Below are 27,802 nucleotides of genomic sequence, written 5' to 3'. Positions count from 1 at the left end.
GAGTCTTCTCCTTTTTTTTCTTGATGAGTCTGGCTAATGGTTTATCAATTTTGTTTATCTTCTCAAAGAACCAGCTTTTAGTTTTATTCATCTTTGCTATCGTTTCCTTCATTTCTTTTTCATTTATATCTGGTCTGATCTTTATGACTTCTTTCTTTCTGCTAACTTTGGGGGTTTTTTGTTCTTCTTTCTCTAATTGCTTTAGGTATCAGGTTAGGTTGTTTATTTGAGATGTTTCTTGTTTCTTGAGGTAGGATTGTATTGCTATATACTTTCCTCTTAGAACTGCCTTTGCTGCATCCCATAGGTTTTGGGTCGTCGTGTCTCTATTGTCATTTGTTTCTAGGTATTTTTTGATTTCCTCTTTGATTTCTTCAGTGGTCTCTTGGTTATTTAGTAATGTACTCTTTAGCCTCCATGTGTTTCTATTTTTTACGGATTTTTTTTTCTGTAATTGATACCTAGTCTCATAGCATTGTGGTTGGAAGGATACTTGGTACGATTTCAATTTTCTTAAATTTACCAAGGCTTGATATGTGACCTAAGATATGATCTATCCTGGAAAATGTGCCATGAGCACCTTAGAAGAAAGTGTATTCTGTTGTTTTTGGATGCAATGTCCTATAAATATCAATTAAGTGCATCTTGTTTAATGTATCATTTAAAGCTTGTGTTTATTTATTTTCATTTTGGATGATCTGTCCATTGATGAAAGTGGGGTATTAAAGTCCCCTACTATTGTTGTGTTACTGTCAATTTCCCCTTTTATGGCTGTTAGCATTTGCCTTATGTACTGAGGTGCTCCTATGTTGGGTGCATAAATATTTACAATTTTTATATCTTCTTCTTGGATTGACCCCTTGATCATTATGTAGTCTCCTTCTTTGTCTCTTGTAATAGTCTTTATTTTAAAGTATATTTTGTCTGATATGAGAATTGCTACTCCAGCTTTCTTTTGATTTCCATTTTCATGGAACATCTTTTTCCATCCCCTCACTTTCAGTCTGTATGTGTCCCTAGGTCTGAAGTGGGTCTCTTGTAGGCAGCATATATGCTGCTCTTTTTTTGTATCCATTCAGCCAGTCTGTTTCTTTTGGTTGGAGCATTTAATCCATTTACATTTAAGGTAGTTATTGATATGTATGTTCCTATTACCATCTTCTTAATTGTTTTGGGTTTGTTATTGTAGATCTGGGAAAAGTTCCTTTGGCATTTGTCGTAAAGCTGGTTTGGAGGTGCTGAATTCTCTTAGCTTTTGCTTGTCTGTAAATGTTTTGATTTCTCTGTCAAATCTGAATGAGATACTTGCTGGATAGAGTAATCTTGGTAGTAGGTTTTTCCCTTTCATCACTTTAAATATGTCCTGCCACTCCCTTCTGGCTTGCAGAGTTTCTGCTGAAAGATCAGTTGTTAACCTTATGGGGATTCCATTGTGTGTTATTTGTTGTTTTTCCCTTGCTGCTTTTAATATTTTTTCTTTGTATTTAATTTTTGATAGTTTGACTAATATGTGTCTTGGCATGTTTCTCCTTGGATTTGTCCTGTATGGGACTCTCTGAGCTTCCTGGACTTGATTGATTATTTCCTTTCCCATATTAGGGAAGTTTTCAACTATAATCTGTTCAAATATGTACTCAGTCCCTTTCTTTTTCTATTCTTCCTCTGTGACTGCTATAATTCAAATGTTGGTGCATTTAATCTTGTCCCAGATGTCTCTAAGACTGTCCTCAATTCTTTTAATTCTTTTTTCTTTATTCTTCTCTCTGGTAGTTATTTCCACTATTTTATCTTCCAGGTCACTTATCCATTCTTCTACCTCAGTTATTCTGCTGTTGATTCCTTCTAGAGAATTTTTAAATTCATTTATTGTGCTGTTCATCATTGGTTTTTTGCTCTTTAGTTCCTCTAGGTCCTTGTTAAACATTTCTTGTATTTTCTCCATTCTATTTCCAAGATTTTGGATCATCTTTACTATCATTACTCGGAATTATTTTTGAGGTAGACTGCCTATTTCCTCTTCAGTAGTTTGGACTGGTGGGTTTTTTCCTTGCTCCTTCATCTGCTCTGTGTTTTCTGTCTTCTCAATTTTCTTAAGTTACTGTGTTTGGGGTCTCCTTTTCGCCATCTGCAGGTTTGTAGTTCCCATTGTTTTTGGTGTCTGCCCCCAGTGGGTAAGGTTGGTTCAGTGGGTGGAGGGGACTGGTGCCTGTGTTCTGGTGGATGAGGCTGCTTCTTGTCTTTCTATGGGCAGGACCCCATCTGGTGGTGTGTTTTGGGGTGTCTGTGACCTTATTGTGATTTTAGGCAGCCTCTCTGCTAGTGGGTGGGGTTGTGTTCCTGTCTTGCTAGTTGTTTGGCATAGGATGTCCAGCACTGGAGCTTGCTGGTCGTTGAGTGCAGCTGGGTCTTAGTGTTGAGATGGAGATCTCTGGGAGAGCTTTCACCGTTTGATATTACGTGGAGCCAGGAGGTCTCTAGTAGACCATGTCTTGAACTCGGCTCTCCCTCGTCAGAGGTACAGGCCTGACACCCGGCTGGAGCACCAAGACCCTGTCAACCACACAGCTTTTGGGAAGTCTGAGGTCTTCTGCCAGCGTTCAGTAGGTGTTCTGTAGGAGTTGTTCCACATATAGATGTATTTCTAATGTATTTGTGGGGAGGAAGGTGATCTCCATGTCTTACTCCTCCTCCATCTTGATCGTCTCTTCTAGAGTTTGGTATTTTAAAGGAAAATATGAAATTTTCTTCAAAGTCAAAATATTATATAAGTAGGAAAAAAATTAAATATTAAGTGACATAATCTGAAACTTGCCTTTTGAATAAAATTTCATTATATGTGCTATCACAGGTACTACCAATGTACATCACTTGACATATAACAGTAGTTTTCTTGCATCTATTACTTTAATGCTACTACTTAAGCTGTGACTTCCTAATTTAAAACAGTTTAAACGAGTACATGCCATTTGCTGTCTCTGTTCCTTTTCTTTGAACTTTGTCAGGTGTATTTCTCTGCCTTCTGTGAAATCCCCTTTGTTAGCGTTGTCCCATGAGAATGGTCTGCATGCTTCCCTAATGGATTCTAAGGGCAAAGACAAAAGGGAGGAGAACAGCAAGCTTCCTGATTGGTCTTTCTTCATGGTGGATATTACAGATTTAATTGCGTGAGCCTAAGAACATCTTGTTGCGTCTTGTGGCTCCTGCCTTCCTCCTTCTCCATTTTCACATCCACTTTTGTTAGGAAAGTCTGTGTGTCTCCTGTATGGTGGGATTCTAGCATTGAAATAATTTGCGTGGTCTGTATCCATTTATGGCCGTAAGAACCACTTGGAATTTTTATTTCAGTGGTGAAAATAGACATTTAAGAGGCATCATTTTAAAATGCTTCTATTTTGAGATTATCTCCTTGATTCTTGCTTCATGAAGATGATGAAGCTGGAGTAAAGCACTGCACGTTGAATTTAGACATTTATTTGACTGTGAATAAACTGTACACTATAAACTGTAAACTGTGAGTCATTGTACTTACAGATCTGGACTCAACAGAAAAATGGGTCCAGTGTTTCAGCAGCCAGTTCACAGAATAGGAATTCCAGTAAACATACGAAAAGATGTTCATCCTCACTTGTAATCAGGAAGATGTAAATTCAAATCATTTTATACCCATAAAATTAGCAAAAATTTGCAAGTGTGATAGCAAATTTTGGCAAGGATGTAGAAAAATGGGAAGTTTCAAGCCTATTGTGAAAATGTAAACTGGTGGAAACACTTTGGAAAACAGTTTAGCGTCATTTTAAAGATATACATTTTCTAAAATCCAGAAATTTCAGTTCTTGATGATCACAGGCAGACTTCAGAGACATTGTGGGTTCAGTTTCAGACCACTGCAATGAAATCAATATCTCAATAAAGAAAGTCACACAGATTTTTTTGGTTTCTCAGTGCATATAAAAGTTATGTTTATACTGTACCCCAGTCTACTAAGTGTGCAATAGCATTCTGTCTAGAAAAACTATATACATTAGTGAAGAAATGCTTTATTGCTAAAAAATGCTAACCATCATCTGAGCCTTCAGTGAGTTGTAGTAGTAACATCAAAGATCACTGATCATAGACCACCATAACAAATATAATCATAATGAACAAGTTTGAAATATTATGAGAATTACCAAATGTGGCACAAAGACACAAAGTGAGCAAATGTTAGAAAAATGGCATCGATAGACTTGCTTGACACAGGATTTCCACAGACCTTCAGTTTGTAAAAAACACATTATCTGCTAAGTGTGATGAAACGAGATGTGCCTGTATGCTATAGGGAAATTCTTGCTCATATTCACTAGGCAACATGCATAAGAATGTAGCATCATTTATAGCAGCCCAGAGAAACCTGAAAACAACTTAAATATCCTTCAGTAAAATTTGAGGCTGAGGGAAGTCAGAACCTCTACTATTTTGGAGGGAAAAGCATAGGTCACTACATTTTTTAGAATAGCAGCTTTCAGAATAATTATTTCTTGATGGCATTGCTTGTCTCAAAAAGGAAAAAAAAATATGCAGGTAGGTCTTCATCTGTAGTGACAGACAGGACAGCACTGCTGAGGACGTGAAATGGAGAAGCCAAATTGTGCAGCCCTCAGGATGGGTGCTTGACTCTGCAGCCGGTGCCTTGCCTGCTTGAGTATCTCTCAGGAGGCCTGGTCTCAACTCCGTGGCAGTTACTCCTGACGCAGGGCTATGAAAGCATTTGGTTTTGTGACCAGAGGCCTGGTTAGGGGGGCTGGCCTTGGCCTTGGTTGCTGTTTTTCGAAGGTACACGTGGACCCTGGCCTGAGAAAGTTGGTAAGATGTGGCATCAGAGGCATGTTGGACTGTTTTGATGAATTAACGTCATTCATCATAAGGGATTTTTTAAAGTGTGCTACAGTTGTTTATTGATTTTTCTGGATGCTAAATGGCTTAATACTTTCCTGCAGGAGGAACAGCTGAAATCTCACGAGAGCAAGCTGAGGCAGATCACCACAGAGCTAGCCGAGCACCGCTCCTACCCACCTGACAAGAAGGTTAAAGCCAAGGAGGTAGATGAGTACAAACTCAAAGATCACTATCTGGAGTTTGAGGTGTGTTGAACCTAAATGTAATAATTGTACCTGAGCTACTTTATGATTTTTTCCATGAGGCAGGTTTTTTTATACTTACTGTAACTGTGGGCAATGTACCTTGACCCTGCCTCTCCCTGGGGAGCTCTGTGCAGGGTCTAGGTCATGGTGGCCCCTCATGTTCATGGTTCTGTTTAAGCGTCAAACAAGCATCAAGGAATAATTGGCAGTTTATGCACTTAAAAGCAAATAGCCTGCCTGTCGGAATAGCAGGTGCTGGCTGCAAGACAAAAAAACAACAAGTAGATGGACATGTCAGGGTGGGCAGCTGCGTTCTCTGTTTCTGCACCTCTTCCAACACAGTCTTAGTCAGAAAAAGTACCGCAGAGGAAATGAGCTACAGGGCGACATGATGCCTTTTCCTGCTGCTAGGCAACAGATGCATTTTTCCTCTTACCACTCACTGCCCTTCACAAGGAGGCTAGTTGTGCACATCCATATACTATAGCAAGTGTGGTCATTAAAAGGGATGGGGAGGATCCATAAACTCTGGAAAGACAGAAAATTTAAAAGCAAGTTGAAAGCCATATAAATAGTAAATGTTACCTTTGGCTAAATTTTCTCCCAAGTTAGCATCAGGGTTATGCAGGATCCTCTGACTCTCCCCCTTCAGCTGCCACTTTAAGACACTTAAAGTATCTCTTTTTTTAAGTTGATAGCCTGTAGTCCAAAATGAAGAACAATTATCTTTAAATTGTTTACAGTCTTTTTCTGTTGAGTATGTTGAATCCATCTTTAACTATTCTTTTTCATTGTAGCTCTAGTCTATTCTACTTATTCATCTCCTTCTTTCCCATCTTACAATCATGTTTCTTCCTTGGGCTTGAAATGTAGCATCATCTGAGCACCCTCGCCCTGGTCCCTGCCATCCCCCAGGATCTGATCAGGAGCCAGATCCCAGTGCTCTGCCTCTGCGATGTCCCTCCTGTCCCTTGCTTGCCACCCGTGTTGCTTTTATGCCTCTCTGCCCAAGTGCTGAGTTTTCATGTCTCACATGAGCCTGGCGGCTGCTTCCTGTCATCAGTTCATCCTGCATGCTCCTGTCAGTTTTCTAAGGCATGCTTCTGCTCGACAGCTGCCCTTGATTTTCCCCACAATTTACCTTCAGATAAAGTCCAATCCTTAGTCTGAGAGGATTTGGGTTCCTTCTGCCTTTCCACAACACGGGTCTTCCCACCACGACCTCCATGTATATCAGTCACATTTCTGCCCACTCTGCTCTCTCCAAACACGCTTTTTATGCCTTTGTTCATCTACTTAATTCTGCCCCAAATGCTCTTCCCCTTATTTCATTTCTGAAAATGCTGTTCATCTTCCAAGATGCAGCCCAAATCCCTCCTACGAAAAGCCTGCTCTAAATCTGCTGGTTACCGTCCTGCACGGTGACTCCCGTTATGGTGATTTCAGGAAGTCTTTGTATCTATGGCTTCCGCGCCAAGGCTGTGAGCCCTTGGAGTGCAGGCGCCTCAGGTCCATTTCTAATCTCTGCTCTGTGCTTGCTTTTGGGCTGCACAGGATTTCATGGAAGCTTTTAAAAGTCTTTTTCTGAGTTATAAAATTTCTGTTACAAAATAACATTTGGTCCCCTGCAGATCCATGTACTAGTTTTCTTCATGGTTAAGCAGGTCCTTGCTCTGGGCAGATGAAGAAAGATCTTTCTTTTATTAAAGGAGAAAGTTTATTAGCTAAAACTTTGGAAGCCTTACCAGCAAAAGACTTGAAAAAATACCTTTTAACAAACAAAAAAACTAAGCAGCTCATCTCTCCCCACACTTGTTCATTCTTGAGAGATGGGAGTTCTCAAAAATCAATCCCAATTCTTCACACGTCTGGAGTGGCTTTCAGCTGTAGGCCCTTTTAGTTTCACATGTGCTAATTAAATTTCCCAGCACCTCAGGCCCCTGCTGCCAGCTCTCAACACCTTGCCCTGAGCCCTTGGCTCAAAGGCTGCAAGTCTCTTCCCAGGAGGCAGGGGCGGTGGCAGGACCATAGAAAGGATGCCGCTGCTAGAAGCACTCCCTGCTTTTGCATCCACTGTGGTGCCCCTTTTCTGAAAATGTAACCCAGCAAAAGCCGGCATTTTCATTTCCTGACATGAACTTAGACCAACCTCTGTGGAGATAAGTCTTGCTTTGATCAAATTATCACATCAGGGCTTCCCTGGTGGTGCAGTGGTTGAGAGTCCGCCTGCCGATGCAGGGGACACGGGTTCGTGCCCCGGTCCGGGAGGATCCCACGTGCCGCGGAGCGGCTGGGCCCATGAGCCATGGCCGCTGAGCCTGCGCGTCCGGAGCCTGTGCTCCGCAACGGGAGAGGCCATAACAGTGAGAGGCCCGCGTACCGCCAAAAAAAAAAAAAAAATTGTCACATCAAGGAGCCTGAAGATTGCATTCCAGGACTTTGGCTCATTAAAATCTTCTCATATGGTAATATGTCAGGCATGCTGGATTGTCTGTCGAACTGTGTTGACCTGTGTCACCAGAAAGGCAGACGGGCACCTCACTTCATAGAGGTTATCTCAAAAATTTTTTGTAATCTTTTTTTTTTAAGTGAATCATTATTTTTCACTAACTTAAAATTGAAGTACTATATCTTTCGGGGTCCACTTTGCTGTTATTTCAGCCACCAGAATTTGTCTTGTGTGTGTGCCTTAGAGAGGCTCTGCAGAGAATTCAGTGCTTGGCTTTTTACAGCCTTCCCTAGCAGGCTGCTCTATTTCCTGAACAGGAGGTCTGAGTGTTACTGACCGTCTTATGTACTTTGTTCATTGCTCTATCCCAGCTTCTGGAATATGGACTGAGTGCTTAATACATACTTGTTGAGTGAATAAATGGAATTTTGTTATTGAGTATAAAAGATAACATCAGAGGAAGTGGTTCCCCGAGAAAGCTTAGTAACTCCCCTGAAAACTAATGTGATAAGCAGACAGCAGTGTCTGCAGTTCATTGTGACCTCAGATGGACAGTGACAGGAAGGGGAGCTTGAATCCCATCTACATCCTTGTCACCAGGGAAGAACACAGGCAGGAGCCTCTTCTCTCACCTGTTCCTGTAGTAAAGGGACTCGCTGTGGTTTCAGAGCAGTTCTTGTAATTTTTACATCTTGGTAAGAAAAACACCTTTATTTTGTTAGAATATTAAGCTGTTGGTAATAACACTGGGGTTGTTTCTAACTTAATGCGTTTCAGTTATTTATATTCCAAGTTGCTTTCAGTACAAACAGTTCTTCGTAGTGGGCCAAATTCACAGCTCTTTCTATGACTTAGAAATTCTCCAAACCCTGACTGACAGTAAATGATTAGAAACTCTGGTAAATAAGAAGGTTCAGTGGTTGTTTTTTGTTTGTTTGTTTTAACATCTTTATTGGAGTCTAATTGCTTTACAGTGGTGTGTTAGTTTCTGCTTTATAACAAAGTGAATCAGCTATACATATATCCCCATATCTCTTCCCTCTTGCATCTCCCTCCCTCCTACCCTCCCTATCCCACCCCTCTAGGTGGTCACAAAGCACCGAGCTGATCTCCCTGTGCTATGCGGCTGCTTCCCACTAGCTATCTATTTTGCATTTGGTAGTGTATATATGTCCATGCCACTCTCTCATTTTGTCCCAGCTTACCCTTCCCCCTCTCCGTGTCCTCAGGTCCATTCTCTTGTTTGTTTCTTTTTGAAGTCTATAAAAAGTCTACAGAGAACAAGGAGACTTCCATCAATCTCAGCCTTAGCCTGTAAGGATATTCACTATTACTGTAAGCAGCAAACTCCCCTCAGAATGGCTATTAGTTGACCAAGTTCATGCCTGTCTCTCTTTATTGCGTATTCATAGCGGGTGGGGAGGGGTGGCATTGCTTTGTTTTTGATTGAATTGGTTCCCCCAAGCTGTGGCTGTTACTTGTTTAGAAGAGTTCGTGTGGAGTCTGATCTCAGTTTTGAAAGGGTTGTTAGGCATCATAAGTCTGTGTAAGAAACTTGCCATCATTTCCCAGTTTCAAAAAATAAATATCAGAAATGGCCTCACTTCCTTATAACTTATTTCTACTTTATTCAGTTCCCTTTTCACTTAAAAATGTTTAACTGATCTCCATCTTTCTAGTACATTAGGAAATTTATCAGGATGTGGGACAGGTGGGTGGTTTGTGTCACATATAAAAACTTACAAAGCTCCAGCCACTCGAAGCACAGTAGGCAGGGCTGTGCCCGATATTCCTGGGCCCTTTAAGAAACAGCCCTTGCTAGCACTGTACTTGGCCCCAGAAATTTGTCTTTATGTCTCTTTAGCAGTTAAAGTGAAGATACTGTTTGATCCAGGATGTTTTTCATGTGACATTTAAGATGTTTTCAGTGGCATAAGTTATTAATTCTTAGACCTGAGTAGGGAAAGGGAGACCATAGCAACCCAAACCTGTGAGAAGCGTGACTGGGCTGTAAGAGGTTTGCTTACAGGAGGGAGGGATTCCTGAGGGCAGGCTAACAGAGGCTCCCGGGTTCACTGCAGAGCCAGGGCAAACCTGGCGGGCAGCACCAGACCAGTGCATTTCATGGGCCAGCAGACCTAAGGTCAGAATGTTTTCTTTGGCCATCGCAGTGCTGGATTTGTTTTCATTGAGATTTGAATGCATTTAGGGAAGACCTACAGGGCCCTCCCCACCACCCCTTAGTATATCAAGCCTAGCAGGCATCCACATTTGTGTTGCTGGCCTGGCCCCTGGGGGCGGTTCAGTTTGCCATCCCTGTACAGAGGCTGCAGACGGTTGGATATGCTTTGTGTCTTAGATCTTTGAACATGGGCTTTGGAATCAACTGTCTCTCTGTGGTTAGAAAATGGATACTTCCAGGTACATGTGTTCTCAGGTTCCAGTCCAGCAGGAAAAGAAGTCCACGTCCCTGATGGCTCTACCCAGATGCAGAATAAGTCCCCTTGGCTGAATGGGCTAGAAATCAGCCACATGCCCACTCCTGAATTTCGACTTGGAGTAGCACATGCTCATGGCTTAAGGCAGGCAGGGCCCACACGAACCACATGGCTGGAAGCTCAATTTTAGAAACAACAAATGTCCATTCTAGTAAGACATGTAAATCTCTTGGGACGGAATATTTTAAATCTAGAAAATCTAGGGCGTCCTTGAGGCGTGATGCATCTTTTTCTGAATTTCTAATTTTTGGTGGCATGTAAAATGGCGCGATTCCTTCTGAAATTGATGTATTTGAAATAAGAGCACATTCCATACAGCACCGTTCAGGAAATTCAAAGCATCTCATATCAAGGAGCGCACGTAATATGAATTTCTGGGCGCAAGCCCTCAGTTTTATCGTTGGGCTATTTGTTGCACGGTAGGTAGGTGGTGGTTTGATGTATTTCTTTTTGAACAGATTCTCTGCTTGTGATCTTAGCCCGGCTCCCTCAGATCGCTCAGTCTTTGTCAACATCAGATAAATAATTTTCATGTGACGGTCCACTTTTTCTCTCACAGGAGCAGTGCAAGGGCATATTTCAGTGCACTGCCAGCCGCCACAAGCTAATCCATCTCTGGAACAAGACAATCTAGCTGTTAATTTGTGAGTCGCCGTGTTTGTAAAAGTACAGAGATAGCTGTGATCACCATCGTCTCCCTAGTGAAGGGAGAGTCTCAGTTGAACGAGAGTCTCAGTCTCACTTGAAGAAGAGTCTCAGTCTCAGTAACAGGGTCTAGCCTGGAATCCAGCACTGTCTCCTTTATAGAAAACATCACAGAGGTGATCCCTGGTCTGGATCTGAGAAGCTAAGATGTGGCAGGTTAATAGAATTCTTGGGGAAGTTTAGGAATTTTATTTTTCTAATAGAAGACTAACTGTTAGAGTCTTGAGACCCAGGTTCAGCATCTGCCCAGGCATACAAGTCCAGTTAACTCCAGAGACAGGAGTCTTGCATTGCCGTTCGGAGTTGCATTTTGTATGACACAATGAGCGAGGTCTGCAGAGCGCTGGATTTTCATCTGTAAAAGATGGTGCACGCTTCTGAAGGGAGGAGAAGCTTAGCAACAGGATCCTTTGAATCACATTTTAAACAGATGATTGAGAAGCAGAACAAACAGCCAGTCACAGGACCCACAGTGACTCTGTCCCTAAATCGCTCCTTACACCTGAAATGTCTGCTCTGAGGAGAGTCACTGCTTTGGGTGAATGTACTGTCTGCCAGAAAAGGGAAAATACTTGCAATTATAAAATAGTAAAATTAGGAAAATGGATGGACTGGAAGTTAGGAGGCCACTTTAGTCTCATCCTTGATGTGTTTGGTACTAGTTATCCTCTCTGGACCTCAGTTTCTGGCTGTGGAGATGAGATGGGATTGGGTGAACTAACCTATAAGGTCGCCTCCAACTCTTTATTTTTGATGCGAGATACATACTAACAGCAAATAGTTTATTAGATTAACTCACTCTCATGATGATCCCTAAGAGTGTTGTTAAACGTAAAACAAGAATAGTTCAATTTGGGGATATCAGGGGATCTGGACCAGCTCTGTCCAATAGAGATATAGTGCAAACCACATATATAATTTTAAATTTTCTAGTAGCTACACTTAAAAATAAAAGGAAACTGGTAGAATTAATTGTAATAAGATTTTTCAACTTAACACAATATGTCCAAAATATTATCATTTCCACATGTAATCACTATAAAATATTAAGATATTTGACGCTCTTTTCTTCCTAAGTCTTCAAACTTTAGTATACCTTTACACTTAGGGCACATCTCAGTGTAAGGTGGCCACATTGCACGTGCTCAGGAGCCGCCTGAGGCAGTGGCTCCTGTGCTGCTCAGTCTCCCTAAAAGCCAGCTGGGACTGGGAGGCCTGGTCACAAGTGGGGTGCAGGTTTCATGCATAATGGAAGATGTGCAGCTGTTGTGCACCGTAGGACTCTACAGTAGTTTGTGGACGGTGTCGCTTCTGTCTAGCTGCCTGTGCGGTGCCTGTTGTTTACTGTTTTGATTGTTACTTCTGGGTGGGGATTCAGTAAAGAAGAGGCCCACCTGGTGTGAGTGCTGTCACCACAGTGACTTGTGAGAAGGAAGTGCCCCTTCAGTCTCCCCACAAAGCTATTCTCATGCAAATAGTGTGAGCGGCCTCCTTCGCAATTCCCTTGGACCTTTTGGTAAGTGACCCTCCCATCCGTTTTTTTGCAGACTGCTGGTACTGTCCGCCCTTTCCTGTGCTAACTCTGTTTTTTTCTTTTTACCCAGAATACTTTATCTCTGTCTAACTACTTTAGGTTTCTTCCTACTACTTTCCATAAGAATCTGTATGCTTTTGATGTAAGAGTTTTAAAAGCTTGTGTGCTTGAGCCCCTGCTCCGAGATGCAGAGGCTTGTTGGAGCAGGCTACTGCGCTTCTTTAGGTGTATCTAGTTCAGAATTACTCAAGAGACTTATAATGAAAACTTAAAATGTTTTCAGAAATGTTCTTCTGGAAATATTAGGGAAAAATCATATGCAAAAATCCTATGTTTGTACTAGCCTTCTCAGTACAGCCCTCACTGGAAGGCTGAAAGCAGGTCCCCCGGTCACGGACTTCTTGCAGGAGCACCTGTCTGCCTGGACAGCTCCTGGAGGTGTGGCTCATGTGCACGAGGGACACGTTGGGGCCTCTCACCTCAACCGGAGGTTTCCTGCCTGACCCGGTCTGGCCTTTGGCCAGTTTGTGGACAGAGTCAACCACAGCTGGTTTCCCATGTGCCTTCCCCTCCCCGGACCAGCACTGCATCTTCATCCATGTGTCATGCTTCCCTCCTTAGAGAGTCCTGGGAAGTTTATAGCTGCCCCTCATTCTGCCACTTGTGGAGCCTGAGACTGGAGGGGGCGAGGGACTTGCTGAGGCCTGGTCGCTCAGTGTTCTGACTCCACGGGTCAAAGATACTTTACCAAGACAGGCTCAGAATTGGACACAGAACTGGTGAGATGGAAGAGAGATATTTGAACTGGGCCTGCAGAAGGTGCAAAACTGCTTTGAGCTCAAAAGCAATCAATATATCTTAGGTATGAAGTGTCCTGGGAAGTCAGTGGGGAAGGTAGTTTACCTTCAAAGCTTCCTCAAATCCTACTTTTAAAATTTCCTAGAAAAACTGACCTGTCCCCTTATGACAGGCATTGGCGTTTTGGGACCTGTGCATGTGACAGGCCAGCTGCCACAAAGAATCCCGGGAGCGTATTTCTGAGAGAAAGCGTGTGCGACTCTAGGGAATCCTAGTACAGCCAGAAGCACAAACTAAATATAAACCAAGGATTAAGAGTGTGGCCTGTAGGTGTTTCCCTGGTGGCACAGTGGTTGAGAGTCCGCCTGCCGATGCAGGGAACATGGGTTCATGCCCCAGTCCGGGAAGATCCCACATGCTGTGGAGCAGGAAGATCCCACATGCTGTGGAGCAGCTAGGCTCAGAGCCATGGCTGCTGAGCCTGCACGTCCAGAGCCTGTGGTCCGCAACGGGAGAGGCCACGACAGTGAGAGGCCCACGTACCGGAAAAAAAAAAAAAAAAAAAAGAGTGTGGCCTGTATAAGAATGTTGTCATAACAAACTAAAATTTTGTTTTAGATGTGAGTTCCCTAAGGAAAAACTCAGTGTTAAATTTAGGAGTTAAATTTAGCCTCTTATCCAGATAAGTAGTATTTCTCTAGCTCAGATTACTTACCTTGGGTATGTAGAAACTTGACTTCACATCTCTGTGTTTCAAAGGACAATTTTTTTTTCCATTAAACTTTTTAATCCCATTGATCCAGAGTTAATTTTCTTTTTCCCGTTAATTTTACACTCAGCTATTGTCAAAACCCTCATGCAAGGCCACGCTGGGCAGGGCCCCCAGAGCCAGGAGCCTGGTGCATGGCAGGTCTGCAGGACTGACCCATGGCTAGGTGGGAACTGGACAATTCTTGAGTTTTCCACCTAGAAAACAAACTGTGTTCTGTTTTCTAAGTGAGCTTTGTGGACTTTTAAATTGAGAATTTTGAGTTTAATTTCTAAGAAGAGAAAAAAAATCTGGGTACTAATACAGACTGGGTTTATAGAAAGGGTTTCGAGAGCTGGAGAAACAAAGTGTGAAGAGTGAGAAAGGCAGCAGGGTTTTAAAAATTAGCTCTCAGAATTGGGAAAGCTCTCCTTGACACTGAAGTCCTGTTCTTCTCCACAAAGATGTTGCAAAGGGAAAAGCACTGCAGGGGATCTGCCTGCCCGGGCCTGGCAGCTGGGGGCCCTGGGAGGGACAAGCACGACAGGGGTGGCCATTGAGCCCTCTCTGTTCCCTGAAGGGCCTGTGGGAGCTCTGGGGGCAGAGACCAGACGCCTTAGGAGCATCAGACCAGGACCACAGGATGGAGACAAAGACACACTCAAAATGCTTTCTGCAGACCCAGTGCTTTTTGTCCGTATTAGAGTTTTTTGACCTCTTCTGTTTACATTATTATTATGAGTAAGCTTTTTATTTTAGTTTTGTTTTTAATTGAGGTCACAAAGTTCATTTAGAGAGCAGTCGAGCCAAAAGGTAGACTGAAATAAAACAATAGAATTCACACTGCCTCAGGTTTTCCCAGAAAGCCACGAATACAAACTATACAACCTAAAAATGTGTGTATTTGCTATATTTTGGCAGTGGGTTACCATTACATGCCGAAGCCTGATAGGGGAATGGCATAGGGAGAAAACGTTAAAATTTTCTTTTAAAAATGTAAGTCCTAGCATAGCTTTCAGATAAGAACTTATAGAAAGCTCTGTTTTTAATGTATTGCTTTCTTAAGTTAGCAGGTAGCAGAGGGTAAGCCAGCCGGGCAAGGAGAAAGTCTGCAAGTCAATTCTGCATCGTCCTATAGAATGCAGAGTGGAGATGAGCAGTTTCTTCCAGAGCTCCTTGTTTTGTTGGCTTGTTTTAATTGTTTTGGTTTGTTTCTTTGTTTTCCAATGTAGAGATCTAGGAGTAAAAAGTGTTTTGCTATGTACATGACATTATTGGTGTTCTTCTCCTTTCATTTTAAGCTGGCCTTTTACCCTTCCTGCCTGAGAAGGGAAAATGTCAGGAGGAAATGTATTCAGGACTCGATTGCTGGTGCAGTGAGGTCTGAAGGCAAATGGCAGTGCTAAGTTAGAATTGCCGTTGCAGTTTTCTTTTCATTTAGGCTGTTACTATTGTATTCATGTATCAGAGGTCAAAAGGAGATAGTGTTATATTAAATGAAATGAAAAATGGTATGCAGAACTCATACTCAAAAAAAAGAAACTGCTCCATCAGATGTGGATGTGATTAAACTTCTTTTCAAATAATAACAATACTCAGGATTTTTTTTTTTAGCACTTAACATTCAACCTAAGCCACAGCTTACTTGGCCTTGGATACTGTATTGTTTTGTTCCTCCCTAGTAAGCATTGCTGCTAGTGAAAGGGATATTTTTCCTACATGTTTGAGAAGTATTCTTACAGGTGATTAAAGACCAACTTAATAAATTAACGTTGCAAAACAATGTAGTAAGGAGGTTACAGAGTGAATAAACAACTTGATTTTAGGAGAAAAAGAAGCCATTAAGCATTTGAATTGTCTTTGGCTCTCAGCGGTCACAGAAGGTTTTATGGAAAGCACAAATCTTACGAAGGAAATTAAGAGAGAGAGCTTGCTGAATGGACAAAGCCACAAAAGCAGTGTTCAGATGCTTCTCTGCAGAGAGTAGCCACTGAGCTTGGATTTGGTAAAATCCCATCTCAGTTTTCTGATAGTGGGATCAGCTCACACAGTTATACTGCTATGAATCTATTCATACTGTCGGAGAATCTCTGAGCAAGGAAGCTGAGCATACAGCTCTGAAATTTTTAAGAATTGATCTGAGAATGAATCCACAGCGACTACGACAAAACCTTTAATAACGGGGCTTCCCTGGTGGCACAGTGGTTAAGAATCCGCCTGCCAATGCAAGGGACACGGGTTTGAGCCCTGGTCCGGGAAGATCCCACATGCCACGGAGCAACTAAGCCCGTGCACTACAGCTACTGAGCCTGTGCTCTAGAGCCTGCAAGCCACAACTACTGAGCCTATGTGCCACAACTACTGAAGCCTGTGCACCTAGAGCCCATGCTCTGCAACAAGAGGAGCCACCGCAATGAGAAGCCCACGCACCGCAACGAAGAGTAGCCCCCACTCGGCACTATAGAAAGCCCGCGCACAGCAACAAAGACCCAACGCAGCCAAAGATAAATAAATTAAATAAATAAATTTTTTAAAAAGGGAAAAACTGTGAAAATGATTTTTAAAAAAAAGACCTTTAATAACGTGACCAAAGGCAGTAACTGTCCCCAAAGCACATCGCATTCTCAGGCTCCCTCTGTCCTTCCTAATGAAAGTACACCCTGGAAGGGCCACGTAATGAAAACTAGCAAGGATTTAGGAAAGTGAATCAATGCCATAGTTAGTGGCCACCTGCCCCCAAGACTGCTCTTTTCACTGTCACATTGCTTCCCACAGACTTGCGTTCTGCAGCCCATCTCATCTTTAACGTGCCCGATCTGGAGCTATGTTCATGCTTGCACAGTGGTTACTTTGTGGCATGAATTATATTAATTAAAACATTCATGGTTTTTTGCTGTTTCTTCTTCCCTTTTTACTATCTGGTTATGAACATTATTGGCAGAGCAAAAGTGTAAAACCTCCATATTGTTATTATTTACTTGTTGAGTGTCAGCAGCAGTTTCCTTCCCATTAATATTGATGAGGCTGCTACTCTGACCCGCAGAGCTTAGAATCTTAGGTGAGTGTTGAAGTATTTACCCAAGGGTAAATGTGATCCTGGTGCGTTACATATAAGTCACATGCAAGAGTCATCAGGCAAAGGAATTCACATATAAATGACCATTGACAAACTCTTATCTTTTTAATGGATGCTTTTGTTAGAAGGTAAATTTAGAGGCTGCCCTTCATGTCAGAATGAGATCTAGTCACTAACAAATGAAGAACCACCACACTCCACACTCCAAAAGTCCAGTTTTTCACTTTTTTTTTTAAAGCTCTAAGTGGGTAATAAAATTTGGTCTTCATGTACTACTACATAAGAGACGCTCAGAAAATATGTCTCTGTTTTATGAACCTCAAAAGTATGATATAAACTACTTTTCTTTCTCTGTAGAGAGAGAGCCCCAGTCTTAAGTACGCAGCCTCAGTGCACTCTGCAGGGTTTGTGCGGGTGGCATCTTGACAGCCGTGGTCTGGATGTGGGGGGCATAGTTAAGTCTTTGCTGAGTGGTGCCACTTAGGGTCAGACCATAGCATTTTTGTAGAAAACATGGGAATGGGGAACACTGGAGGTGAAAGAGCATTCCCTAGAGGCTACTGACGGAGGGGCTCATCGGGCATCTACCTCTGCATCTATATCCATGGTTTTATTTTTCTAGAATTTGCCACATTAAGAGTTCAAAATATGTTTTCTATTAGACATGAGAAATTTATTTTCTCATTTGTTCCTTCCTTCCATTTATACACTCATCAAATGTTTACTTAGTGTATACTCTGTGTTCTCTGTGCTGGGGATATATTAACAAACAAAAGCCAAGTCCTTGCCCCCATGTGATTGCATTCTAGGATTGGCAGGGGGAAGATAGACAAGATTGTTTCATAAGCAAACTCTCAGGCTCATGGTGAGAATGCTAAGGAGAAAAATAATGCAGTGTCCAGTGCGAAGAGCAGGTGTGGCAGTTTTAGGTCTGGATGACCAGGGAAGGCCTCTGCATAAAGGAGACATTTGAGTGAAGACTGAAAGGGGTGACGGAGGCGAGGGAATATGCCCTGTAGGCTCCTGGGGCCATGCTTCTTGGGCAGAGAGAGCAGCAGGTACTAGAGGTCTAGAGCCAGGAGTGTGTCTGCTATGTTCAAGGACAGCCAGGAGGCAGGATGACTGGCACACAGCATGCCCAGGGGGAGCAGTAAGACACCAGACTGGGGGGTGGGGGGTGGCACTGATGGGGGTTTCCTAGGCCAGTGTATGGATTTGGGGTTTGGAAGGATTTTTAAGGATGAGAAGCCATTGGAGCATTTTGAGCAGATGACACACTCTTACAGTTTAGCCCATGACTCTCTTTCTAGAAGTGTATGCATGGGGGGCAGAGAGGGAGCAGGGGGCCAGAGAGGCAGCTATCGCAGTTATCCAGGCACAAGGTGATGGTGCTTGGTCCAGACTGGAAGTGGTGGCAGCAGAGAGAAATGGTGTTCTTCTGAATTTATTCTGAAGATGGAGGGACAGATGGATGTGGGATATGGGAGAAAGAAGGATCAAGGAGCAAAGTTTTTATTGTCAAATTTCCTTCCTCAGGATTTTAGAAGTATCTCCAGGCTGCTCCCTAGTAAATACTAGTATACTAACTAATCATTACCCAGATCCAGAAACTGCTGTAGGACAATTTGTTGGCTAACTGTTACAATCTTGATATCCTACGTGTTGTAGGCTTATAGGGGAGGACCAAGAGAACTGTACTCTAGCACCCACGGCGACCAAACAACTGGTATAAAACTATTAAAATAATAAAATAGTCAATGGATTTAATACTTATTATGTGACCACAGTATGGCTTAGAGTGGAATAACATCCATCAATAATTTGTTGAATATTCAGAGAAAACCCAACAAAACTATGTTATACCAAAGCCTATTAATTAAGTATATCTTTTGCTAAATAAAATTATGACAGGAAGTGCACATACAGCTCAATTGAGATACTGTTTTTTATTGAAGTACAGTTGATGTTGCATTAGTTTCTGGTATACAGCAATGTAATTCAGTTATAAATATATATTCTCTTTCATATTCTTTTCCATTATGGTTTACTATAGAATATTGAATATAGTTCCCTGTGCTATAAAGTAGGTCCTTGTTGTTTATCTATTTTATATATAGTAGTTATATATAATATTTGCTAATCCCAAACTCCTAATGTATCCCCTCCCCCTTTCCCCTTTGGTAACCATAAGTTTGTTCTCTGTGTCTTGTCAGTCTGCTTCTGTTTTGTAAATAAATTCATTTGTATCATATGTTAGATCCCACATATAAATGATACCGTGTGTGTGTGTGTGTGTGTGTGTGTGTGTGTGTGTGTACCCCATATCTTTTGTATCCATTCTGTTGATGGACACTTAGGTTGCTTCCATGTTTTGGCTATTGTAAATAGTGCTGTATTGAACATTGTGGTGCATGTGTCTTTTTTTTTTTTTTAACATCTTTATTGGGGTATAATTGCTTTACAATGGTGTGTTAGTTTCTGTTTTATAACAAAGTGAATCAGCTATACATATACACATGATCCCATATGTCTTCCCTCTTGCGTCTCCCTCCCTCCCACCCTCCCTATCCCACCCCTCCAGGCTGTCACAAAGCACTGAGCCAATATCCCTGTGCCATGCGGCTGCTTCCCACTAGCTATCTACCTTACTACGTTTGTTAGTGTGTATATGTCCATGACTCTCCCCCGCCCTGTCACAGCTCACCCTTCCCCCTCCCCAGCGTGTGTCTTTTTGAATTATGGTTTTCTCTGGGTATTTGTCTGATAGTGGGATTGCTGTGTCATACGGTAATTCTATTTTTAGTTTTTTAAGGAACTGTCATACTGTTTTCTATAGTGGTTGCACCAATTTACATTCTCACAACAGTGTAGGAGGGTTCCCTTTTCTCCACACCCTTTCTAGCATTTATTATTTGTAGACTTTTTGATGATGGCTATTCTGACCGGTATGAGGTGGTACCTCATTGTAGTTTTAATTTGCACTTCTCTAATAATTAGCGATGTTGGGCATCTTTTCACGTGCCTCTTGGCCATCTGTCTGTCTTCTTTGGAGAAATGTCTATTTAGGTCTTGTGCCCATTTTTTGATTGAGTTATTTGTTTTTTTTGTTATTGAGTTTTATGAACTGTTTGTCTATTTTGGAAATTAAGCCCTTGTCAGTCAATTGGGATGTTGTTTCTATGAGTGAGTCCAAGCTGAGTGTTGACCATTTTATTAGTCTGCAAATAATAGAAAACTTGACTAAGTTTTTAAACAGTATAAACATTCTTTATCTCATCTAAGAAAACTTGAAGTAGATGGTCACTGGCTGCTTGAGAGTTGCCACCAAAGATATATGATCTTTCTAAACTTCTGATTTGCTATCCTTAGCACATTGGCTTTTTTGTTTTCATGCTTATCGTTTCATGGTTTCAAAGTGCCTGCCATAGCTCCGAACATTTCATCTCCCAACTTTTATCAGAGCACCAAAAACTGCTTCCATGGAAGTACCCTAGTCGGCTCTCCTTACATGTCACTGGCCAGGTCTAGGTCACAGGGCTGCAACATTGACTGGCAATGTTAGACCACGATTCCTGTCCTGGGGTTAGGCTAGAACATGACACCCTCAGTGAAAAGCACAACTCCGTCAGCTGCAAGAGGAGGCCGCTAGGGAAGCAGCAAACAGTGTTTGCGCTCTGTGCTCTACCAGCTTCTTTGGCTGAGATTGCCCATTGGAACATGACCCTCAGGTTTTCAGTCTCTAAACTGGCACATCAGGTTAAAAAGTGATTGAGAAGTACACTTCCTGCTGTTGCTCTGCTTTTCCCTAAACACCAGCTCTAACCTAAAAAGAATTTCAGGATTGGTCTTAGAAAAAAGAGTCATGTCTTCTCTGAAAGGAAAAAAGGAAATAAACCCTCCCAAAGATGGCACATGGTTGCATTGTTAGGAAGAAGTCTGACTTTGCCACCCCAGAGGGGAGAAGTCAGGAGAGGTCTTGGAGAAGAATTTTGCGGGCAGTCCTAACCCTTCACTCCTCGGGCTGCATTCAGAGCTGCCTGTCTTTGCTCAGAGGCAATCTTTTTTTGGCCCCAAAGCCTCTGGATAGAGGTTTACAAATTTGGTGAGTCTGTAATCCCAGAAGAACGTAGATCACAGTCCTTCCAGTAGTACTGAAGAGTCCTGAGATTAAAGATAAGTTTTCCTAAAATATTTTAAAGAGGAATTTGGCTTGGCCACAGAGAATGGTAGAAAGCAAAGCTGTATTACTGGGTTTAGTAGCCTGTGTCCCTGTAAGCCCTTTTAACTCAGAAATAGAGCACAGCCATTGCAAGTTCCTAAACAAACCCACATTATTTTTTTCCTTATTTCTCTCAACATCTGAGCAGTCCTGGTTGCCGGCCCCCTTTCACCCTTTGCTTTGCTTTGCCTTTTCTTCTCATCTGATGATTCATGTACTGCCACTCCTCTGTGCTCTGCCTTTTGTTTGTTGATTGACACACAGATGTAATTTATGGGGGCAACAGATTTGCAGCTGGAGCTGTAAAATGAGTGGATGAAATTGCTTTAATTTATGCATGTTTTGGTGAATTTTCCCAATAATGTCAGTTTCTTCAAAAGCTAGTACAAAATGGCCCAGTCACCTTTTCTTCTTTTGTCCTCTTTCAAGTCATCTCAAAAAATTGTCCTTCATATCCCTCTTATTGTATAAATGCCCTAGTTTTGTGAAATAGTATGCCTTACATTGATTTTCTGAATGTATTTTTAAACTGTCTTTAGATCATTTTACTAAACCTTATTCATATTAAAATACAGTTCTTTCCTGCATTTTATTCTTGCCACCAAGGCAGTTTAGAGACAGATTAAGTCTCTAAATTCCTAGAATGAACATGACTTTAGATTTCACTGATGCATAGACTACTGTGTAATACTTATGACATATTTTATTAGCATATGCCCTTATTAAACCCTTATGTATTAATAGCTTTCTGAGAAAAGATTAATATTTTATTCCTTTGTTACTTCTATACTAAAATTGGAATGTGTATCAATTAGTGATGCTTTCATCTGCAATTAACAGTACTTGAGGCACAAGAAAAGGTGCTCAACATTGCTAATCATCAGGGAAATGCAAATCGAAACCACAGTGAGATATCACCTCACACCTGTCAGAATGGCTATCATCAAAAAGAACACAAATAACAAATGTTGGCGAGACTGTGGAGAGAAGGGAACCCCCCTACAGTGTTGGTGGGATTGTAAATTGGTGTAGCCAGCGGGGAGGGATAAATTAGGAGTTTGGGTTTAACAGATACACACTACTATATATAAAATAGATAAACAAGGACCTACTGTGTAATAGCACAGGGAACTATATCCAATATCTTGCAATAACCTATAAAAGAATATATATATTCTTTTTCAGATTTATATAAAACTGAATCACTTTGCTATACACCTGAAACTAACACAACATTGTAAGTCAACTCTACTTCAGTTAAAAATAAAATTGGTGCAGCCACTGTGGAAAACAGTATGGCAGTCCTTCAAAAAACTAAAAACAGAACTACCATGTGATCAGCAATTCCCCTTCTGTGTATATATCCAAAGAAAATGAAGACACTAATTCAAAAAGATAATGTACCCAATGTTCATAGCAGTATTATTTACAATTGCCAAGATATGGAAGCAGCATAAGTGTCCACCAACAGATGAGTGGATAAAGAAGATGTGGTATATATACAATTGAATACCACTCAGTCATAAAAAAGAATGAAATCTTACCATTTGTGACAACATGAATGGACCTAGAGGGTGTTATGCTTCGTGAAATAAGTCAGAGAAAGACAAATACAATATGATTTCACTTATACATGTAATCTATTAAAAACAAAACAGATGAACAAACGTAACAACAGAAACAGAGTCATAGATACAGAGAACAAACAGGTGGTTGCCAGAGGGGAGAGGTGTAGGGTGGGGAGAGAAATAGGTGAGGGAGGTCAAGAGACACAGACTTCCAGTTGCAAAATAAATGAGTCAAGGGTATGGGGAATATAGCCAGTAACTATGTGATATCTTTGAGTCGTGACAGTTGGTAACTAGACTTATCATGGTGATCATTTTGAAATGTATAGAAATGTTGAATCACTATGTTGTGTAATAGGAACTAACATAGTGTTGTAGGTCAATTATACATCAAAAAGAAATAAACGAATAAACAGACTCATAGAAAAAGAGAATAGATTTCTGGCTGCCAGTTGGGAGGGGGAAATTGGATGAAGGCAGTCAAAAGGTACAAACAGCCAGTTATAAGATAAATAAGTAGTAGGGGTGTAATGAAACACATGATAAATATAATTAGCACTGCTGTATGTTATGTATGAAAGTCATTAGGAGAGTAAATCCTGAGTTCTCATCACAAGGAAAAAACAAATTTTTCGATTTCTTTAGTTTTGTATCTATATGAAATGATGGATGTTCACTAAACATTTTGTGATCATTCTTTCATGATGTATATAAATCAAATCACTATGCTGTATACCTTAAACTTATACAGTGCTGTGTGTCAATTATATCTCAAAAGAAACTGGAAGGAAAAAATGTGGTGGAAAAAACCATTACCTGATTAACAGTGGCTTAACCCCAAAGGGTATTTATTATTCATACTTAACAAGACGGTCAGAGGCAGTAAGGGCTTTGAGAGTTGGATCCAGCTCATTGTGTCATCAAGAACCCGGGCTCTTTCTGTCTTTCCATTTCCCCTCAGGCCTAGCATGCTGTCCTTTTGCCTTCACGCCTGCTGCCTCATTTCACAGGGTTACAGCTTTAGGAATCACATCCATGTCAAGGAAGGAATAAGAGTGAGGGGCTGGCACCAGTGGCTTCTCCTCTCAACCTGCCCCTTTCATCAGAAAGCAAAATCGCTTTCGCAGAAGTCCCCCAGGAGAGTTCTCCTTATATCTCAGTGGCCAAAATATCACACAGCCCATCTTAGCTGCAAGAGTGTCTGGGAAAGTAAGTATTTGGTTTTATCAACAGTGGAAGGGACATAGGAGAAGAGGGGGGTTGAAAGTGGCTTTTGATTGGCCAAACCTACAGAGTCTCTCAGAGTTGTCATCCTAAAATACACATTCCTGCATATATTTTCATACCCAGGAAGGAAATGCAGCTTAAGAGTATGGATTCTAGAGTCTATATCCCAGCTTCACTTCTTTACTGTCTTGGACTTATCTCTCCCTCTATTTCCTTTACTGTAAAACAGGGATAATAACGTACCAATTGTATATGATTCTTGTGTTAATGCCCTCAAGTTAGCCTGGCACACCATAATGTAATCATCATCAACCAAAGCATGGCACCTCAACATGGCTACTGACCAAACCCAGAGCAAGCTTAATGACTAGCAGCTTTTCCCTACTTTTGAACAAAACAACTTGAAAGAGTAGCTTCAAGTAGCTTCACCTTCATAATTATTAATTTAAAACAGATATATAAAATCTCAATTTGACCAGAAAAATCCCTAAAAGACTTAGAGTTATAAAAGACTTTGCTGCCTTTGTTGGGACAATTTATAACTGAGCTGTTCTTTTGCTGAGAAAGAAAATACTTTAGGCCTTCTACAGATCCTTCATGTGTTGAAGCAGTATGATGAGAGACTTATTTTGACTAGAATCTATCAAATCGAGAATCTGCGACCCTTCTGTACTTTGCACTATGTACACAATAGCTCTATATAGTGACTCAGATACAAACTTAAGAAAAGAAAAGCAGCACCAGTAAAGGTTAGAGAAAAAAAATCTCTGCAGTGTTCTTCTCAATTATTCTTAGAAAAAGATACCCAGAGACAAGAAAATCAAGGAGCCATTCAAAACATAGTAGACACTCAATGAACAGTTGATGAAAAAAAATGTGTAGAATAAAGAACAGCATCAGGGGATAATTTGAAGTTTTTCAAGAAACCATAGTACTCTGAGAAGTTGGTAATCCTAGCAGAAAAGCCGTAGCAGGAAACCCAGAGCAGCTTCTAGGAAGTGTTAGTGGTCCCGTAGGGGACAGGAGTACAGGTTCACCACCAACTGCTTCCTCAAGTTGGGAGTAAAGAACCGCACCCCAGCCAGGTTCAGGGGAGGCCTTGGCCACGGCCTTGTGGGGCGGCCCCAGTGGCTGCAGGCCTGAGCCTGAGAGCCATCTGGTCCCCAAAACCGGAGGCCGCAGCTCTTCCAACTCACACTTTCTTGTGCTGAGTGTTCAGGAAGCAGGCTTCCTCCATCTCATAGCCATTCCTGCAGAATGCAGAATGAAGGAGAACTCACATTCTATCTTTATGTCTTACCGAATCGATGAAACCATCAGTCAGCCTCCTGAGCTGCCAGCCCTGCCCTTCGGGAAGTGAGCTCGCTGGCGCCTTGCGCCGTGTGCCTGTGACAGTATACTGACCCCTCTTCTCTGACTCCCTGCAGAAAACCCGCTATGAGATGTATGTCCGCCTTCTGAAAGAGGGGGGCCTGGAGCTGCTGAGTAGCAGCGGTGGAGGGGGCGCCGCGGGCCTGAAGAAGTCGCACTCCAGCCCCTCGCTGAACCCAGATGCATCTCCAGTCACCGCCAAGGTCAAGAGAAACGTGTCGGAAAGGAAAGACCACCGACCTGAAACTCCAGGCATTAAGCAAAAAGTCACTTAGAATCCATCTGCGGCCAGGAAGTGCTGGTCGTGGAGCAAAATAGAGTTTTTCAAGATCTTTCTGGTGAATCCGTGAATATATTTAAAACAAAGTCTGTGACTAAATGGTGCATTAGTAACCTTTCCTATTGTATATTTTTGTTAGTTTCTGTACAGATTGTCTCTTTGCTCTTGATTTCTTTGCTTTGATGATTTCTGCTACCTGATAACTAATGCACCTTTTGTGAGGGGAGGGGATCATGATTTCAGAATGGATTATGTATCGCTTCTCCCTCAGGGTTCTCTCATTTGCACTCTGCTCAGTTGTTTTGTGTGTTCTCAAATCAGCTGTTAACACTTTTTATAAAGGTTAAAGATTTAATCCATTGTGAAACACTTAACTGGACAAACTTTGTAGTTTAGAAAATTCTAGCCAGAGTTAATATAAGCCTTTTCATGTGAAATCTTGCCCAGTCACAGAGGTAGAATCCAGCTCTCGCGCTCGCAGAAGTTCAGTTAAGAGTTACACTCACGGGAGGTGCCACTCCCCTGTGAGGCCTCATGCACCTGAGTGCTTAGTGTTGAGTCCGGCCCTGCTGGTGGGGGTAGAGGGGGGCAAGGACCTCAGGCCTGGGGAATTTAAGAAGCACGTTAGCTCGCTTGAAGTGTAGATTCCATTTCAGCCAAGCAAGGAAGGAGGAAGTGGCGTCTTTTGAAGGCTGAGGCAAGGTGGCCCCAAGTTCATTTTGTTTTCTAAAGGATGGTGGCAACAATGGACTCTTGGGGGCTGCAGCAGCGAGATGTGTTTTTGATCTGCAGGAAGTTGTTACCCCACTCCCACAGGGTCTAGACAAGGAATCCAGAGCCATCTGTGGTGGATACCCTGCCATCCGGGAATTAGGTTCTTTTATATATATAGGCATGGTGTTGTCTCCTGGTTGTAAGAATTTGGGGTCTTCCTAACAAAATAATATCAAAATGGAGCCCCTTTCATTCTTTCCTTAATAAAGCAAAATAAGGAAGGAAAAAGTTGTTTTTCCCTATAGTTGTTTGGCAATAGAATGTTGATTCTTTACAATAAATCTGAAAGGAATAAAATCTGAAGGAATTATGGCTGGAAAACTGAGGAATCTCCTGGTGACAAACACAGAGTCCCTTAGTCTGTTCTTGTCTCTGTCTCTGTGAAGCCGCTTCACCCTAAAATAAACCCTTGATTCTAAATCATTTCTTTGTATCTGCTCAGAGCAGTCATAAGCTTATTCCAGGGACAGTCCCTTTGAAATTCAGGGTGATAAACAGAACATTCTCTTACTGAGGAGAAGAAAGGAGTGAAAATTGAGCCCACTGTGAGTTAGAACTTTCTGATTTTGGAACCTGAAAACTCTGTGATCCTTAAACCTAGAATCTCCACAAGTTCAGAGTGAATGGAATCACTTCGAATGTTCTTTTCTCTCCCACAGAGATTTGCTCTTTTCTACTTGGTTTACTAGTTAAGGTGCTGTGTGACTAGAGGCTCAGGGACTCTGTGTGGGTAGCATGGCTCCAGGGAATTAGAGAAAACCTGCTCCTGAACCATGGTACTTTCTAGTGGTATTTTGTTCTGATGCACCAGCATTTATACAGGACTATTTATTAACATGCCCTTCCTTCAGCTGTAGAAATGCCCATACTTGCTGGTGCCCAGAAAGGAGAAACCCCTCCGTAAGGTTGTAGCTGCTTGCTTTGTGGTGTTTTTGCCACACATTTGAAAAACTCCCTCTAACCCTCTATCTTGTTTATTAGGTAGAGGCAGTGACTAAATTTGTTTCAAGACCTAGAAACAAACAGGGTAGTTACCAACATGGCCCATGTACCTGATTCTTTCTTTGTAGCTTCTGACTGAATCCAAGGTTTCTACAAGGGAATAGTCTTTCTTCCTAGAATCTGAATCAACAGTGTGTGTGCTTTCTGCCTAGATCTTTATCCTAAGCAGAGGGGAGAGAGGTACCTAGACCATATCATCTCTGAGCTTCAATAACTAAAGAAGAATCAACATCCCTGACTGGCTTGAATGTGTGTGCTCCCAGTATGTGTGTGTCTGTGTATGTCGAATGTCTCCGTGTGTGTCACTTAGAGTCTGTACCAGACATGGAATGGTACCTTGCTGCAGTGTTTAGACACTCGAGCAGCTCTGAAATGCCCAGTGAACATCAGCACCACGACGGCGTTGTGCTCACTGTGTGACTCACTAATGTTA

The 27,802-nt window shown here is 41.9% G+C and overlaps 1 protein-coding gene across 2 annotated transcripts in view; it reads left to right on the top strand.

Annotated features, from left to right (window-relative positions):
• The window catches only part of PSD3 (pleckstrin and Sec7 domain containing 3), a 496,191-nt gene extending 468,847 nt beyond the window's left edge, over nt 1-27,344 (top strand). For both annotated transcript variants that reach the window (XM_060136247.1, XM_060136248.1), the window contains 2 exons: nt 4,977-5,120; nt 25,370-27,344. In XM_060136247.1, the coding sequence (XP_059992230.1) occupies nt 4,977-5,120; nt 25,370-25,588 (363 nt within the window). In that variant the 3' untranslated portion in view covers nt 25,589-27,344. The remainder of the gene's footprint in view (nt 1-4,976; nt 5,121-25,369) is intronic.
• The last annotated feature ends 458 nt before the right edge of the window (nt 27,345-27,802 follow it).

The sequence above is a fragment of the Lagenorhynchus albirostris genome, chromosome 21 (assembly GCF_949774975.1).
Source record: "Lagenorhynchus albirostris chromosome 21, mLagAlb1.1, whole genome shotgun sequence".
Taxonomy (NCBI): Eukaryota; Metazoa; Chordata; class Mammalia; order Artiodactyla; family Delphinidae; genus Lagenorhynchus; species Lagenorhynchus albirostris.
This window is presented reverse-complemented; position numbering and strand designations above follow the sequence as displayed.